Source organism: Pezoporus wallicus, unplaced genomic scaffold (genome assembly GCF_028554395.1).
Source record: "Pezoporus wallicus isolate ANWC-B61680 ecotype Strahan unplaced genomic scaffold, APGP_CSIRO_Pwel_v1 contig_4131, whole genome shotgun sequence".
NCBI classification, from domain to species: Eukaryota; Metazoa; Chordata; class Aves; order Psittaciformes; family Psittacidae; genus Pezoporus; species Pezoporus wallicus.
Genome location: NW_026641950.1, coordinates 2577119 through 2595060, shown reverse-complemented (window position 1 = coordinate 2595060; position 17942 = coordinate 2577119). Strand labels below are relative to the sequence as shown.

At 44.3% G+C, this 17942-nt stretch overlaps 1 protein-coding gene and 5 non-coding genes across 6 annotated transcripts in view; 5 read left to right on the top strand and 1 right to left on the bottom strand.

Annotated features, from left to right (window-relative positions):
* DNAJC5B (DnaJ heat shock protein family (Hsp40) member C5 beta) overlaps window positions 1-17942 on the bottom strand; it is a 35387-nt gene that overhangs the window by 462 nt on the left and 16983 nt on the right. Inside the window, exons 5-6 of the mRNA XM_057426224.1 lie at window positions 9812-10025; window positions 5734-5908 (exon numbers count right to left, since the gene is read on the bottom strand). Coding sequence (XP_057282207.1) covers window positions 5734-5908; window positions 9812-10025 — 389 coding nt within the window. The remainder of the gene's footprint in view (window positions 1-5733; window positions 5909-9811; window positions 10026-17942) is intronic.
* On the top strand, window positions 12737-12824 carry TRNAY-GUA (transfer RNA tyrosine (anticodon GUA)). The gene is given in 2 exon segments: window positions 12737-12773; window positions 12789-12824. It is a non-coding gene; the product is annotated as a tRNA-Tyr (tRNA).
* TRNAY-GUA (transfer RNA tyrosine (anticodon GUA)) lies at window positions 13950-14037 on the top strand. The gene is given in 2 exon segments: window positions 13950-13986; window positions 14002-14037. It is a non-coding gene; the product is annotated as a tRNA-Tyr (tRNA).
* Window positions 14360-14432, top strand: TRNAA-AGC (transfer RNA alanine (anticodon AGC)). Its single transcript has one exon. It is a non-coding gene; the product is annotated as a tRNA-Ala (tRNA).
* Window positions 15517-15604, top strand: TRNAY-GUA (transfer RNA tyrosine (anticodon GUA)). Its single transcript is given in 2 exon segments — window positions 15517-15553; window positions 15569-15604. It is a non-coding gene; the product is annotated as a tRNA-Tyr (tRNA).
* TRNAY-GUA (transfer RNA tyrosine (anticodon GUA)) lies at window positions 16747-16834 on the top strand. The gene is given in 2 exon segments: window positions 16747-16783; window positions 16799-16834. It is a non-coding gene; the product is annotated as a tRNA-Tyr (tRNA).

Here is a 17942-nt window from a genome sequence, read left to right as displayed (position 1 = left end):
ATGTCCAGAGTCTACAAATGCCCTTACTCCTTGTCCACCAGTAATGCCAGATTTCTGGGTGCTATTAAACTGAGTATTAGCTGTACCTGGTGCTTTGCAGATATTGCAGGTTAAGGGTTCCTGCCTGTTCCAATTGCAAGTGCTTGTTCCTGCAAATGTCTGAATATAATGAGTGCTGTTGTGAGTCAGCAAGTACAAACCTTGATGGCGTTTGTGAGAATGGGCCAGAAATTACTCTTGAACAAGGCGAAGTTAACAGCAAAGAAAGAAGAGAGGTAAAAGGAAATAAAAATGTGTGAGAGTAATATACTTGAGGAAAGAAATCACATAGATCCTGAAAGGCAGCTAGTTAATTAGACATGTTAAATTGCATTTTGAGTTCTTACGTAGTATAAATGCAATAGGATTTTGAGAATTACTGTTTTAATGAGTTTGGAACTGCCAAAACCTCATATTATCCTCTACTGAATATTATCACTCTATTATCACGCTATATTGTCACTCTGTTGACTCTTACTGATTTGTACTTTCACATTCCATGAAGTTATGCAGTTTGGTTTCCCAATATAAATACATAAAAAGTGCCTTTGTTGTAGAGTGGGAGAAAGTGAAGTCCTTACAGAGTTCCTGATGGCTGTTGTGTTCCCTCTGATAATGAAGACAGTTTGGCTGCCCTTCTCTTGGGCCTCTTTCCAACACACCCTTTTTTGGGAGGAAGGATGAGACTCAAAACTCAGAGACTGACTTTTAAAGGTTCATCCATCTCAGTGAAGTGTTTACATATGAAAAATTTTTGACTAATTCTGTCTTGATGTAGAGCTTTCTATTAGGCTCTCTATCTCAGCCTTCACAGTAACTGAATACAAATGATGACCTTTCTTGCCAAATGACCAAATGTTCAGAAAAAAAACCTCATCTGACGTTTCCTACTGTTTACATGACAGTTGATGGGATGAATCACGGGCAAAAGATGCAATGTACAGGAGTAACTCAACCCAGAGCAGGAATCTAATTGCATGCCATACGGCTTCTCCTCAGTGGGGGAAGAACAACTTTGACTGTGTCAAGGTGAAAGGCATGAATGATTAAATGCCAGGTAGCTTCTCTGTATGGGCAATTCTGCATTTAGACACAAGGTCAAAGGCAGACATGTTTCATAACTTCTACAAGTATATAAGTAATTAAAGCTTAGAGCTCAGATTGGGCTCAGATTGGTTTGGCAGCTTCAATCAATTTTTAAGTTGCTGTGTATTTTCTAGATTTCTGAGCAGCACTCCCTCCCACCCTTGACTGCCTCCAAGTTGTTCATTTTCTGGAAGATCACTGATGGAGGGCAGAGACTAGCAGTTCATTTTGCTGCGATACCCAGATGTGCAACAAGGGGACAGGACCCACTGCAAATTATGTCACATTGCTCCCAGCTGATTTGCAGACAGTTCTGAGCTGACACCTTCTAGAAGCTTTTTGCTGCCCCCACCCTTTTAAGATTTATGATGGGTTTTATCAGAACAGGGACCCATCATATAATAAACTGTACAAATATAGTCTGCTAATGGAGAGCTACAGAATGGAGGTGCAGCAGAAATCACAGTTTAAACTGTGTAAACCACGACAACTGATTTCTATAGATAGCTCTTGCTTGCTGTTCGCCTACATTGATATCATATGGAGTGTGGAGGAGACAATGAAGTGCTAAAAACTTATTGCTTCTGAGTTGAGACAGTATTTTTTGTTACTTGGGTTCCTTTTTTTTCTTTTCTCTCCCAGATTTCATTTTCCATAAAATGAAAGTCAGTTTAGAAATGCCTTGCTTTGTTCTTACAATGATAACCAGAGAGAGAACAAACCTACCAAAATGTGCATCATTACAGCCTGAAGTAGCTACCTGAAGTACCAAGACAATCCAAATTCCAACAGCACCTCCCCTGGGACCACAGAAATCAACAAAAGGTTTGCCACTGACTTCAGTGGAAGCAAAATCTGGCAACCTGTCTCATGTGTGTAAGTGAAAATAATGAATCCTTGTATGCCTCTGTTCTGCAGATGAGCAAGTGGTATTTCCCTCTACCAGGGTATTTTTGCAGGTCACCCATAACATCATGGCATGACAACACAGATTACCCTACTTTATACTTTTTTAATGTCATGTTTGATCTGAAACCCTAAAAATTGCCATTTTTTAAATGTAATAATCCAAATATTTTTGGTCTTCCATTGTACATTAGGCCACAGTCCTCTCTAGTACAAATCAGTAGTCATGAGAGGGAATCACTGTAACCTAAGTACAAGTTAGGGCTTGCAAATCCCCACGTTCCTTTAGTTCTGATGGTCATGATACCCATGGAAGTATATGCTGTAAAGTGAATCTCTCATGGGAGATGTTTAGCTAGCTGAGCACCAGAACTAGTCAAATATATTTGAATAAAACTTTGTTCTAGAGGAGTATGCCATTTTAACAAGACTGAAGCATGATTGTGTTGATTTCAGTGACAACACACTTTGCTTTTATTTTAGGAAAAGGTTTGCTGAATTTTTGGCCTCACATCTCTTCTTTTTCACTAATAATCATGTTTTATGGTATCTTAATTTGAGGAAAGAAATCAACTGCGTAACACCTTCATTTTATTAAGGAGAAATGTGAGAGACTGAAAATTATTACTGTTGTGCCAGTTCAAAAGATGAAGTCTAAATCTCAACTCCCACAACACACATAGAGTGTCTTTTGAGCAGTACAGCCGGCTCCAAGCAACTCCCACTGAGCACAGTAACAACTGCTGAAGACTCACTAAGAGGATTTTAGCATCAGGAATGGTGATGCGCTATCAGTGTTGCATTCCTCAGGAAATCAGTGACCGACTACAAAATATTTGGATAAATTATAGTATGGCCTTAGCTTGAGAAGCTATGCTTTGGCCTTAGCAAAAAAGCTCTGGCTAGCAATAATACAGATAGTGGGAATCTTAATTAAGTTATTTGCAGGAAGCAATGAAATGAATTACCATCTAGAATGCTCAGTCTGTGGGCAGAAGGCATGCAAAGAATTTGGATCCTAATAGGATTTCCTCTTCCAAAATGAAAGCTGCTGCAGGAGTGATTACAGTTTGTTTCTGAATTACCTAAAATCTGGAGGTGGGGTGGGTGGCAAGGTGCATTTTGAGCCAATTGTCATTGATTTTTCTAAATACAGTGTAGTTCTGGTGCCCTCAACATAAAAAGGACATGGAACTGTTGGAACAAGTCCAGAGAAGGGCCATGAGGATTATCAGGGGACTGGAGCACCTCCCGTATGAAGATAGGCTGAGAAAGTTGGGGCTGTTCAGCCTGGAGAAGAGAAGGCTGCGTGGAGACCTCATAGCAGCCTTCCAGTATCTGAAGGGGGCCTATAGGGATTCTGGGGAGGGACTCTTCATTAGGGACTGTAGTGATAGGACAAGGGGTAACGGATTAAAACTTAAACAGGGGAAGTTTAGATTGGATATAAGAAGGAAATTCTTTCCTGTTAGGGTGGTGAGGCACTGGAATGGGTTGCCCAGGGAGGTTGTGAATGCTCCATCCCTGGCAGTGTTCAAGGCCAGGTTGGATGAGGCCTTGAGTGATATGGTTTAGTGTGAGGTGTCCCTGCCCATGGCAGGGGGGTTGGAACTTGATGATCTTGAGGTCCTTTCCAACCCTAACTATTCTATGATTCTATTTTCCTTTCAGCTGCTCACATTACCCTCTGTCATGGCATCTTTTCTTCCTGATGTGTTGTTTTCTTTTAATCTAATTTTAAAATATAGAGTATTCTACTCTATTGAGGCAATCTGGTTTTGATTGGTAGGAAGGTGTAGCAAGACTGAAGAGAAGGGTAAGAAAGGTACAAATATCTAGTTTTCTTCAGGCCCTACCTATATATTCAATACTGTCTTCAAAATACCTAAACCATATAATTCCATATTCTATTAATTTTTCAGGCTGGGACTTTGCTAAACATTTGAAATTATTTAAAAAACTGATATGTCTGTGAGACTTGGTGGGAGTAAATGGATGGGAAGTTGGCCTAAAATTACTGAATACCAAGAAACATCACCTGTGCTGGAAGGAGGGTGGTATTTGCCACTGGGGAAATTTGTGCTGGATTTTGAGGGAAAGAAAAACACCTGCCAAATTAGAAAAATAAAAAAAAAAATATCCAGGCAGAATTAAAAAATTCTTACCCTTCAAATTTCCATCTTCATATTTGAAACTTGGTTCTGCTGTCACAGACCATAAATATCAAGACCCATTTTAGATTTGCACTTTGCAGGTGCCTATGTCACAGAGTATATTACATTTATTTCAGGTAGTGCACTGTGGTTGTAAAGTCTTCACTAGTACGTTTTGTTGCGTTTGCAGAGACTGATCAAATATGATCAGTTTTTAAGCTGACTATATTTACCTTGATATGCCTCTAGGCAAAACACATTTAAAAATACCACCACACGTTGGCATACCAGTTGTATAAATAGCATTTGTTTCAACTACTACAAGTGTTTTGTTGCATATTTCTGGAAGGGTAAATTTGTGTGAAAAGTTGGGGGAAAAAAATCTCCCCTGCTAAGGGAACATGACTTTTGCAATCTGGCAGTGCTAATTTAAGCATAGTAAACGTAAGAATGTAGCAGCGTAAGACCTTCCACAACAATGGAAAAGAAAAAGAGTGATCTGAGTCCTTAGGTCCTTCCTCATAAAAAAGCATACTCCTAATCATTGTTTATATGAATTTGCAACTGAGAAGTGGCCTAAGTCTATCCCTGCTGAAGCAAGGGATGTTGCCTTTCTCATCCTGACCTGCAAGTGCCCAAATCTGTCCAGTCTGAGATGTTTCTGCTTCCCTTGAAGATGAAGGCAAACTTCTGCCCCACTTCAGCAGATTAGGACAGGGCTCTTCGTTTAAAATACGTAACTCACACTCATGCCAAGTCAGAAAATTACCACCATCATCCTTTGGTATAGGCAAAACTTGAATGTGCAGACAGAAGGGTGTCCCATTACCCTCGCCCATGCTCTTGGCCAGGCACTCTTGCTCCCTTCTTTGAACCAGCCTCAGCACTCAGCCTGCCTCACTGTGAGGCATGGCAAGGTGTTAAATGGGCAGGGAATTGCACATATTTTTGAGAGGATTAGTTTTCATCTGGATCATGTCCAAGATCTGGCTCCTGGTAAGGCAGCATAATCGCTACTGTCAGTGTAGGAGAGAGTGAGCAGCTTGGGGGCTGCGGCAGCTCCCATGAAAACTCTGTTAGGTTACTGCACAACCTTACTGTTGAAGACTTTGCATCTTCTCTTGAAGCCTTTTATTGGATGGATACAGCTGGCCCACCACAGCTAGCCATAAATTATACATGATAAAACCTGAATGAGAGCTTATTCAGGTGGGTCAGATGTGGCAAGCACCAGTCAATTCAGATCTCATGTATAAGTACGGGATCTAGGATATGAAGCAGCGTGGGTATGGGGGACAGAGAGTGAACACCATTGCTTAAGATAAGCCTTGAGACTTCTAATGATGCAGGAGATATTTGTTAGTGCCGTAAGTTTTCATTAACACATGACTTGGGAAGTTCATCAGGTCACGGTGTTAGCTAGAGTGAACTGGCACATCTCCACTGATGTCTGGACCAGCCTCAGCATCGTGAGCAGAATATCTGGCCTACAGGCTTTAAAGATTGTTGTGAACAGCTTTGCCACACAGTATGCCCACATAATACACACCTCTTTCCATGTCGTTCTTAATTTGCTCTTCCAAATCTTCTGGAGACACACAAAACTCCTGCTCTTCCCCTTCGGGTGCTTTGGGTTTACACTTCCCACAGCAGCAGTTGAAGCAGCAGCAGAGGCAGCAGCAGAGGTAGCAGCCCGTCAGCAGGCCACAGACTGCAAACAGGCCCTGTGTTAAACACAGAGGGAGGAAAACCCTGTGAGCAGTGACCTTCTTCAAACTCTCAGCAGCCTGCGGACGGCAAATTGTCAAAGGAACTTGGGTTCTGAAGTGCTTAGCACTCAGAGGAGTCCAGCTGCTGGCCAAGTGCCCAAACAAGGGCCAGACCTTCTAAAGTCCTCACGAATGAGCTCCTCTTTGCCGCTTAAGGACCACATCCGCAAAGAAGACACCAACCAATAGGCTCCCACAATGCTCAACTTCTGAAAGTCTGTCTTCAGAGGCTGTTCCTCAGGAAAAGCTTCCAAGCGGTATGCAAAACCCCACCCACCTCAAAATGACTCATTTCCATCTTAAAAATGACTCATTTGCCCAAGATCATTTTTGCAAACACTTATTTACTGGCAGGTTCTTGTCAATAGCAAAGCTGAGAGAAAAAGAAGTGAAGACCCAGATGCATCCCACATAACTTTAGGCACTGGAATAAGGCATCCAAATTAGGACTGTAGCTTCCATGAGCTCCCCACAGTCAATGGGCAGTTGAAAGTCCTTCCAGAGGGTGACTCAGCCTCAGGAAGATTTGAATTGCCCATCGGAGGTGTCTTTCTCTCCCCATTAGCCTGTGCCAGAGCACACAGGTGACATCTCCTAAATTAGACTCCTTGGTCTGTGTTTCCTGATCTGGGACTCAGGCGCCAAGAAGTTCTCACTTGCATCACCCTCTGCCCACTCCTGTCCCTTTGACACAAAGCACAGAGGCTTCAGCAGAGCCAGCACAACTGTCTGGGGCCGAGACTAGAGATCTTAGCCAGATTAAACAGCCAGAAAACTTAATTTACAGACCTCTTCTTCCTCCAGACCAAGTCACTGCCTGGGTACACAGCACAGCTCCGCAGCTGTGGTGCTGGGGGCTGTGTGTTGTGTCGCAGCAATGGTTTGGGGGACCTGCAGAAGAGGAGCCCTTATGCTGACACTGCCACCCCATGTTCCTTACTCAAGTTCTTTGTGGCAGAGGAGAAACCTCCACATCTCTCCTTGGGCATAATGGCATAAGATCAAAGGAAAGACAGTGACATTTCTGAAAAGCAAATCAAAGCTGATATGTGGAATGTGTATGTAAAGCCAGCACAGCTTTGTGGCCACCAGGTATAAGTAGGTTGGAGGTATAGCCAGGCTTTAGCATTATAGTTGTATAGTCTGTACTTTACTAATTATTCATTATATTCGTAAGAAAACATGCTGCTGAGGAAGAAAGCAAAGACAAATGTCAGGATATTGTCAAACTTTGACAATGAAGCTATGTAAATAACACTCAGTTTGAAAATGTTAGTGCAGGCCGACTGAAGCATCTCTGAATGTAGTAAGACTATTTACATGCCTAATATTAATATAGACATGTATCAAGTGTGAGCAAGGTACTTATAAATGAAGGACTCTGACTTTCTGTTTTAAAATGTGTTCCTTCCAAGGGACACCCACACCTATTCTAAATATTGTAAGTCCTAAAATAAGTTACCTGACTGTTTATCATTTATGCCATAATGGAGAATAAATAGCCACAATGGATAGTATGAAAAAAGAATAAAAATGTATAGAGGAAAAAAACCCTTACATTTATTCATGATACCTTAAATGTTTCAAGATTTCTTGTGTTTACATTATCATAGTAAATGTTTATTGATGTGATCAATAAACTGTTTTTATGGTAGAGGGAGAATTGCTTTTTGCTAAAACAACCAACCAAATCCTATGCTGTCCGGTAGAGAAGGAGTTAAAGTTACCATTAGCTATGTCAGTATGTTCCCAGCTTAACATGCCTGCTAAGGAGTCTGGCACTCCAAAAAAATGTAATTTTCACTTTGCATTTCTCCTTTCATTTGAGTTTTCTTACTTCTAATGATACACCTCCTCACAATTGTCAGATCTTCTGCGTATGAGTGTGCTAGGGAAGAGGATTTACTAGGAATGTTCGTAGTTGAAGAGAAAGATAATGTGTGAAAGCTATAGTCCCTACTGTCTTCTATCAGAATGGAAGAAATTAGGGGTCCAGAGGTCATTTTTAGATAATGTATCAGAGTCACATAGCATTGTGATAGTCACTAGAAAAATCTGAAAATGACCCAGCATTTGTGCATGAGTTAAAAAGAGATGAGGAATAATGAGCTCAGCTTGCAAAAAAACCCACTTGGATGGCGTGTTCATGCTTTGGAGGTGGCAAGATTTTGGGTTGGGGGAGGGATAGAGAGACTACCTGTGACAATCCTCAAATAAGTCTCTATGGAGATTTTGGAGTTTTTGTACAGAATTCTTAAAAACCAGGACACAGTGATAACTTCTGCTGGGATATTCAGGGTATCTTGTCTCACCTCTGGAATACAGCTACCTTGAAACAGTCCACACATTCCTCTTTTAACTATTAGGGACTTACTAGCTGCTTCCTGTACTGTCCACTGCTCTCCTTATGAGTCAAAGCCAAAGCAGTTATTTCTGTTCCTGATTTTCTAATCACAGAGGATTTTATACTCCATAAAATTTCCATTAAAGATCAGTAAGAAGAAGGGGAAATATAAGCTAAAAAGAGCAGCAAACTGTGATTTAGCTTACTTTGAAAAACCTTGCTTACCAAGACTGTTAATAGCAGTCAGCTCTAAGCCAATGCTTCCTGGCACCTGAACTGTGACACAGAGACCAAAGGAGAGGGTGGGCAGCAAAGAAAAGAGGGAATGATGCCGCAGGAAAACACAGTGGCTGTACTGGGGAGTCCAGCCTGCAGCAGGAGTGAGCTACAGTAGCTGCAAGTGAGCAGCTTCCAGCCTGTTTCTGAGGGTGCAACTGTGCCTTTGCAAGTGTAATTTAAACACCAGTATCTCATTCATTAGTTTCATTCACTGTTCTGCATCTGAGTAGTTGCTGTCTCATCCTGATTCAGCAGACAAATTGTGGCTTCTCACAAAGTGTGCAAGTGACTTCTCAGCTTGAAAGGGGGCTTCAGGGCAGTAAAGCACTGATCTTTGCTGAGTACAGGAATCCATGTTCCATGGTTCTCAGATCAAAGCTGTGCTTGCTTCACGCAGTACATATCATTTTCCTATGCACTCCAGCAGAGCCTTGCTTTCCTGTTGGTGGAAAGAGGTGGGGACAGCACAGATTTTGCACATTTGCAGTTCCACTGGTTTGTTACATTTCTGTAACATATGAGTATTTGCAGAAACACTCAATTTTGACATATGCAAACATCGGAAGACACCAGTGACATAAGAAAGCACATTAACAACTCTTTTATGATGAGAACAGCCCATGATGAGCTTTTCCTTGAGCAATATGCCAGTTTTTGATGTATCATTTTCTTCCTTTCCTGCTCTCTTCCTCCACTCCACCTTTTCTTCCACTTCCTTTCTCTCACCCCCTCATCAGGGCACATATGACACCATAATCACAGTGTTATGTATTATTATTGCTTGCTTACGCTATGTGCTATATATAGCAAAGAACACAGCTAAATTTGTGCTGTAATAACTTATTAACTGGTTGTCATATAAGTGGGACTTCCCGTTTTTGGACAATGAGTCATTTTTATTTAGTCATTACTGAAAAGAAACTCAAAATTAACCTGGAGCACTAGATTCAAATCTGATTAATGTCTGAAAGTGTTACAAAACATGCACCCTATTTAACTATTTACCAAGTTAAAAGGGAAAACATTCAATATTAGTTCTATTCTGAACTTACGTTACATTCTGCCACTGTTGATTTTTCAGATAATGTCATTGTTTAATTAAGCTTTTAGTAGTGGTTTAGAATCATATCGTACTATCTATTAAGCTTGTAGAGAGATCATTTTTCAGGGGGCTCCTTGTGTATAGAATTGTGTACATTGCAACATTCGATTTCCAACAGAAAATAACAGCTTACCTTTGCCCACCAGCTTGAGAGTATGAAGTAGGTGTTAACATTTTCCTCACCAAACTGTTCTGCCACATAGAGCCCTAAGGATCCATACTTGTCATATATGTTTCGCTTGGACAGATCAGTCAATGTTGCGTGAGCACTGTTGATCTCTTTAAATTTTTCTGCAGCCTCTGGATTGTCCGGGTTCTTGTCTGGATGGTATTTCAGAGCCAGTTTTCTTAAATAGGAAAAACAAAACAAAGCAAAAAGGAAACAAGTCATCTGTATGTCTGCATAGGCATACAGACACTTAGAAAACATTGCAAAACAGATTTTAATAGAGATATAATAATTCCAAACAGTTCCAGAGTTCCAGGTCTGACACACTCAGTGAAAGAAAAGTGACACAAAATGACTGAACATGAAAATTTTGGTAAAAAAGTGTTCTATGACAATAAGCATGAACTTTTTGTATGGATACCTAGTCAGCTACCATGTTAAAGGAGACAGTGAAAATTCTGAAAGCATAGATTGCAGCATGATAATAAAGCACAGGCATTTGTTTCATTATGACTGTCAACTGATTTACATCATTTAGCAGGTTTCAACAAAGATAAAGACTTTCTAAAGGTTGTTTAAAACCAGGATAATCACACTGCTTATGCCGTCAACACTGTCTTCTTTATAACAAATTCTGTATTTGATTGCCTGCCGAAAGTAGCTCTATTAAAATTTTGTGAACAGTATCTGTGTTTGCAGAAGCCCAGACAGTGGTTCTGTCTGGAAACACAGGTATGAGCTGCAATAGAAAGGAACTATCTTTCTGAAACACAAGTGGGAAATCACAGTAAGTTAGCCCCAGTTTTAAGTGCTTTTCTCTGGGCCTAGCTCCCCACTGGTGCACTTCTGAGACAGTCCTTAAAGCAGTGGAAGCTGATCATCAATAGCTTTGGGCTGTTTATGCTGGTGGGAAGGCTTTGTTGGGACAGGGCTCAGTACCACTTTTCCCCCCTGACTGTACTCAGTGCTATGGCATCCAAGGACAGATACAGCTTGAAAGGAACAGTGTGGGACTGTTAGCTCACAAACAGCACTGGGGAAGAAAAGCTTACAGAAGAAAGGGTTTGCTTCCAACCATGCTGAAGCATTGGCAGTGTGAGCTCACATGTACTTGTAAAACAAGCATAGACAGAAGTGTATCTTTTCAGAAGTCACCACTCCTTTTGGAGAACTGGCAATAAGATTTTCCCAAGACATGTATTTAATGACTAGTGCTGACCTCTGGTGGCATCAAAAGTGATTTAGTAGTGTTTTAAATAACTGATTCTCACCTCAGTCAAGGTGTGTTGCATTTCATAAATACTCGTTCTGAGTGTTTCAGGAGCTAGCCAGGACCATTATGCCCCAAAATACTATTTGTGGTGCAAAGGCAGTGTTCCCACTCTTCCCCTAACGAATTTATCCTCAGGGTGGAGTCCTGCTTGACTTTCCACTGAGTCCCAGTAGAAGATATTCCCCCAGTGAAATATAACTGCTTTGCTCCTGATGACAGTTCCTGCTTCAGACATATTCTGCCAATATCAAGACTGATATGAGCCTGGGAAGCACCTCTGCCAACAATGTCTTCAGTTCTGTATGCTGAACTCCAGTCATTTTCTCATAGATCATACAGAACTCCTTAAACATGTCTCCAATAAAGTGAAGAGCTTCAGTTTTGGTCATATTTACTATACTGTGCATGTGGTACCTTAAGCATACATTTTCAGTCATATTTAACATGTGGGACCTTAAACATAATAAAAGATGGAGAACTGGAAAAACAAGCTAAGTCTTGCATGACTAATGACATCACATGCCATCCAAGTATTTAAGTAGCTTATGCAATCTATCCCTTTTCTTAGCAGAAAGCAAACCTGCAATTAGAATTAAAAAGCAAAAAATGGGAGAGGTATTTACTTTCAAAACCTATGTGTGGTAGCAGGCATAGGACAACCAGTCTCCAGCCATTCTTCCTTTTCCTACATACAAAGAGACATCTTCTGCCCTCTCCGTATACCCTCAAATCTCATGAAAATAAGAATTTGAACAAAATGAAGTTTCCAAAAGGTGAAAAACAGCAGCTGCACACTCACCTTACTTAGTGTTATTTTAGAATACTAATAGAATTGCTTTCAACATAGTACAGTTAATAAAAGGTATGTTCTTATTTTGATTTTGGGAAAACTGTCCTCACTAAAAAAAGCACATTAACAAAACAACTTCCTGCAGACCAAGATGATATATAGTAATTAGAAATGATTTAGTAACGGGAAGGTGATCTATCTGCTGGCAGAAGAATTCATAGGAGTGAGAAAAAGGACTCGCTAGGTCCAACCCAAGAAACAGTAAGAGTAAGGACAAGAACTATGTGACCTAGCATGAAGTATGAGCTATATAGACGCTTCCCTATGGGTCCTTAGGAAAGTTATATTCCTAGTTGTGTGATAATCATTGTTCAGTACAAAGAGGGAAAAAGGAAAAAGCCAAAAAATGGAGAGTGAACACAGGAGTTTTTTGGCTACTTCCCATACAAAACACAAGGATTTAGGTCCATTCAATTTTTTTTTGTGATAAATGGTCTCACTCACCACCTCAGGACCACTAAACACTTCAGACCTCCAGAGCAGCAAGCAAAATGACATGTTTCAGAGAAAAAAATGAAAACAAGAAGGGTAACAGCCATGCCACAAGATGTATAAGGCACTTCTGGAAATGAAGTCAGAGAAATACACTCACAAAAATGACCTCTGTCAGTAGGAGGCTTAAGTTAAGAGGTAAGATCAGGACAGACTGTGCTGTAGGGGTGATATGAGAAGGGACCAACACGTGGAATCAGGAAAGTATCTTGCACAGGGAAAGATATGGTTGTGGTACAGAATCTGAACGGATGTCAAACACAGCCATGGAAATCCTTCGATAGCTCAGCTGGTAGAGTGGAGGACTGTAGGCTCCTTGCACGGCCATCCTTAGGTCGCTGGTTCAACTCCGGCTCGAAGGAGTGCCCTTTTGGCTCTGGAACACACCCTGTGGCACCTCTGCCTTTTGGCCCTGCCTGCCCTTCAAGGACCGCACAGCCTTCAGCTCTTGCCCTTGCTGAGGAAGAGGAACCAAGCAAGGCAGTTCTGGTGAACCCTGGGCAGGGGATGGTGACCCTTGTGAACCATCAGGGGGTCTCAGTGGTCACCACCAGCAGCAAGGTGGTTTGGTGGCTGGGATGGTGGCAGCCAGGTGGATGGGAGACCCAGGTTGCTGGAGAGGCTGGGTCAGGGCTGTGTGCCTGGGAGGGGAGAGGACCTCGGGGCAAGGCAATGGGCTGGGGAATTAGCTCAAGTGGTAGAGCGCTCGCTTAGCATGTGAGAGGCAGTGGGATCGATGCCCGCATTCTCCAGAGCTTTTTCTTCCTTTGCCTGGTCACAAGGCCCTTGGCTGGGAGCTTTCTGGGGTTCTGTGGACAGGGTGATGTGCCCAGGCTATACGGAGGAGGATGACATCAATGGCTGCATAAAAATTTCTAAGGGAAGCTTCATAGCGGGAATTGATTTTCTACTTTGCTTGACAACCATCAGATGTCATTTTCAGCACTGTGTCCAGGTTTGAGCTACCCCGTGCAGGAAAGATATGCATGAAATGGGAGCATGCTCACCGCAGGGCCTCCAAAAATGCCACCAGGGAATGGAGGCACTTCTCTTTGCAAATGGTTTCAGGACAGTGGGCATCATCCACTAGGAGATACAGAGGTTCCAAGGGCTTAAAGTATGTTTTTTCTCCTCCCATAGGAGCAGCTTATGGACTCAAGGAATATCTGTCCATTTGCCTGGAACTTGATGGGAGGGCAAAAGGCAGTCCAGTGACAGTGAATCAAGGGCAGCCGGAAAAGAACTTAAGGATGGCGATTTTGGAGTTGAGGAGAATCCGTGTGTTGATGACATCCCAGGAGGTTGTGTACCTATTCTGTTTGTGGATTTGGACGATGCGACGGGCTAAAGGGCTGAGCAAGTGTTGTGAGAACTGAGCCAAGGTTGTTTGAGTCAGGCTGTTGGAATGGAGGCATCATACTGCACTGCATCTTGGGCAGTTTTGGGTGAGCGTGTGATGGGGGACGTCCTGGGCATGCCCCTTGGTTCCTTCGATAGCTCAGCTGGTAGAGCGGAGGACTGTAGGCTCCTTGCACGGCCATCCTTAGGTCGCTGGTTCAACTCCGGCTCGAAGGAGTGCCCTTTTGGCTCTGGAACACACCCTGTGGCACCTCTGCCTTTTGGCCCTGCCTGCCCTTCAAGGACCGCACAGCCTTCAGCTCTTGCCCTTGCTGAGGAAGAGGAACCAAGCAAGGCAGTTCTGGTGAACCCTGGGCAGGGGACAGTGGCCCTTGTGCACCATCAGGGGTTGTCAGTGGTCACCACCAGCAGCAAACGGATTGGTGGCTGAGATGGTGGTAGCCAGGTGGATGGGAGACCCAGGCTTTGGTTGCTGGAAAGGCTGGGTCAGGGCTGTGTGCTTGGAAGGGGAGAGAACCTCAGGGTAAGGCTATGGGCTGGGGAATTAGCTCAAGTGGTAGAGCGCTCGCTTAGCATGTGAGAGGCAGCGGGATCGATGCCCGCATTCTCCAGAGCTTTTCATTCCTCTTGCCTGGACAATGGGCCCTTTTCCAGGGGTTCTCTGCCCTTTGGGGGCTGTGATGAGATGCAGATGTGCCCATGCATTACAGAGTAGGATGACATGCATGGCTGCATTAAATGCATTACAGGTAGCTTCAGAGTGGAATTGTTTTTCTCCCTCTTTGCTTGTATGTCTTCAAATGTGATCTCCAGCACTGGATCTAACTTTGGGCTCTCTGTGGAGCAAAGACATGAATGAAATGAAGCACCCTCAGTGCAGGGGCATCATGGAATGGAGGGATTTCTCCTTGCAGATTGTCTCAGGACACTGGGCATATTAAACCTGGAGAAAGAGGGGTTCACAGGGCTTCCTCATCACCTTCCAGGGCTTGTAGGAGGTTACGGGGTATAGAAAGCCTGTCCTTCCATGTGGTACTGAAACTGTAGGCAAAAGCCCAGCGAAACTGAAGCAAGGGATAGAGCAGTAGGATATGGGGGTGGTCTTTTTGGCCTTGAGGAGAGTCCAACTGTAAAAGAGAAGACTGAGAGGCTATCTCATTAATGCATATAAATATCTCAAAGGTGGGTGCCAGGAGGATGGTGCCAGACTCTTTCCAGAAGTGCCCAGTGACAGGATGAGGAGCAATGGCCATCAACTTTAACACAGGAAGTTTCACCTCAACATGAGGAAGAATTTCTTTCTGTTGAGGGTGGCAGAGCACTGGAACAGGCTCCCCAGGAAGCTTGTTGAGTCTCCCTCTGTGGAGACATTCAAAGCCCACCTGGATGCATTCCAGTGTAACTTACTATAGGTAGCCCTGCTTGGCAGGAGAGTTGGACTAGATGGTCTCCAGAGGTGCCTTCCAACCCTAACAATTCTGTGATTCTGTGCAGATGAAATCCTGGGAGCCTATAGAGCCTTAATATGTTTTGTTTTCAATGACTTGATGGGCTACATGGATAAGCAAGCATTGCAACTTTGGAGCTTAGGCTGTATGAATCAGGCTGTTGGAATGGAGGCATTGTGCTGCGCTACAGCTTGAGCAGCATTGGATGAGTGTGTGATGGGTGAGGTCCAGGAAATGCCCCATGATTCCTTCGATAGCTCAGCTGGTAGAGCGGAGGACTGTAGGCTCCTTGCACGGCCATCCTTAGGTCGCTGGTTCAACTCCGGCTCGAAGGAGTGCCCTTTTGGCTCTGGAACACACCCTGTGGCACCTCTGCCTTTTGGCCCTGCCTGCCCTTCAAGGACCGCACAGCCTTCAGCTCTTGCCCTTGCTGAGGAAGAGGAACCAAGCAAGGCACTTCTGGTGAACCCTGGGCAGGGGACGGTGGCCCTTGTGCACCATCAGGGGGTCTCAGTGGTCACCACCAGCAGCAAAGGGATTTGGTGGCTGGGATGGTGGTAGCCAGGTGGATGGGAGAACCAGGCTCTGGTTGCTGGAAAGGCTGGGTCAGGGCTGTGTGCCTGGGAGGGGAGAGGACCTCAGGGCAAGGCCATGGGCTGGGGAATTAGCTCAAGTGGTAGAGCGCTCGCTTAGCATGTGAGAGGCAGCGGGATCGATGCCTGCATTCTCCAGAGCTTTTTCTTCCTCTTGCCTGGACAACAAGCCCTTTTCCAGGGGTTCTCTTTCCTCTGTAAGTACTGGGGAAATGATGATGAAATGCTTAGGTTTTGTAGAGCAGGATGGCATTCACGACTGCATTAAAAGTAGTAACAGCAGCTTAACATAGGAATTTGTTTTCACCTATTAAATTGTCTGCAAACAAATGTCATCTCCAGCACTGTATCCAGGTGTGCATTTCCCCGCGGAGGACAGACACGAATGAATCAGAGCAGCCACACAGCAGAGACACCTAAATAACCACCATGAAATTGAGAGATTTCTCCTTGTGGATGGTCTCAGAAAAGGGGGCATTTTCTGCTCAGGGACAGAGAGGTTCAGAGGGTTTACGTGTGTTTTTTCTCCTCTCGTAGGAGCAGGTTACGGACTCAAGGAATATCTGTCCATTTCCCTGGAACTGGATGGGAGGGCAAAAGGCAGTCCAGTAACAGTGAGTCAAGGGCAGCCGGAAAAGAACTTAAGGATGGCGATTTTGGAGTTGAGGAGAATCCGTGTGTTGATGACATCCCAGGAGGTTGTGTACCTATTCTGTTTGTGGATTTGGACAATGCGACGGGCTAAAGGGCTGAGCAAGTGTTGTGAGAGTTGAGCCAAGGTTGTTTGAGTCAGGCTGTTGGAATGGAGGCATCATACTGCACTGCATCTTGGGCAGTTTTGGGTGAGCGTGTGATGGGCGAGGTCCTGGGCATGCCCCATGATTCCTTCGATAGCTCAGCTGGTAGAGCGGAGGACTGTAGGCTCCTTGCACGGCCATCCTTAGGTCGCTGGTTCAACTCCGGCTCGAAGGAGTGCCCTTTTGGCTCTGGAACACACCCTGTGGTACCTCTGCCTTTTGGCCCTGCCTGCCCTTCAAGGCCCGCACAGCCTTCAGCTCTTGCCCTTGCTGAGGAAGAGGAACCAAGCAAGGCAGTTCTGGTGAACCCTGGGCAGGGGATGGTGACCCTTGTGAACCATCAGGGGGTCTCAGTGGTCACCACCAGCAGCAAAGGGATTTGGTGGCTGGGATGGTGGTAGCCAGGTGGATGGGAGACCCAGGTTGCTGGAGAGGCTGGGTCAGGGTTGTGTGCTTCGGAGGGGAGAGGACCTCAGGGCAAGGCCATGGGCTGGGGAATTAGCTCGAGTGGTAGAGCGCTCGCTTAGCATGTGAGAGGCAGCGGGATCGATGCCCGCATTCTCCAGAGCTTTTTCTTCCTTTGCCTGGTCACAAAGCCCTTTGTTGGGAGCTTTCTGGGGCTCTGTGGACAGGGTGATATGCCCTGGCTATAGAGAGGAGAATGACATCAATGGCTGCATTAAAAGTTCTCAGGGAAGTTTCATAGAGGGAATTGATTTTCTACTTTGCTTGACAACCATCAGATGTCATTTTCAGCACTGTGTCCAGGTTTGCGCTACCCCGTGCAGGAAAGATATGCATGAAATGGGAGCATGCTCACCGCAGGGCCTCCAAAAATGCCACCAGGGAATGGAGGCACTTCTCTTTGCAAATGGTTTCAGGACAGTGGGCATCATCCACTAGGAGATACAGAGGTTCCAAGGGCTTAAAGTATGTTTTTTCTCCTCCCGTAGGAGCAGCTTATGGACTCAAGGAATAACTGTCCATTTGCCTGGAACTTGATGGGAGGGCAAAAGGCAGTCCAGTGACGGTGAATCAAGGGCAGCAGGAAAAGTACATAAGGATGGCGATTTTGGAGTTGAGGAGAATCCGTGTGTTGATGACATCCCAGGAGGTTGTGTACCTATTCTGTTTGTGGATTTGGACGATGCGACGGGCTAAAGGGCTGAGCAAGTGTTGTGAGAATTGAGCCAAGGTTGTTTGAGTCAGGCTGTTGGAATGGAGGCATCATACTGCACTGCATCTTGGGCAGTTTTGGGTGAGCGTGTGATGGGCGAGGTCCT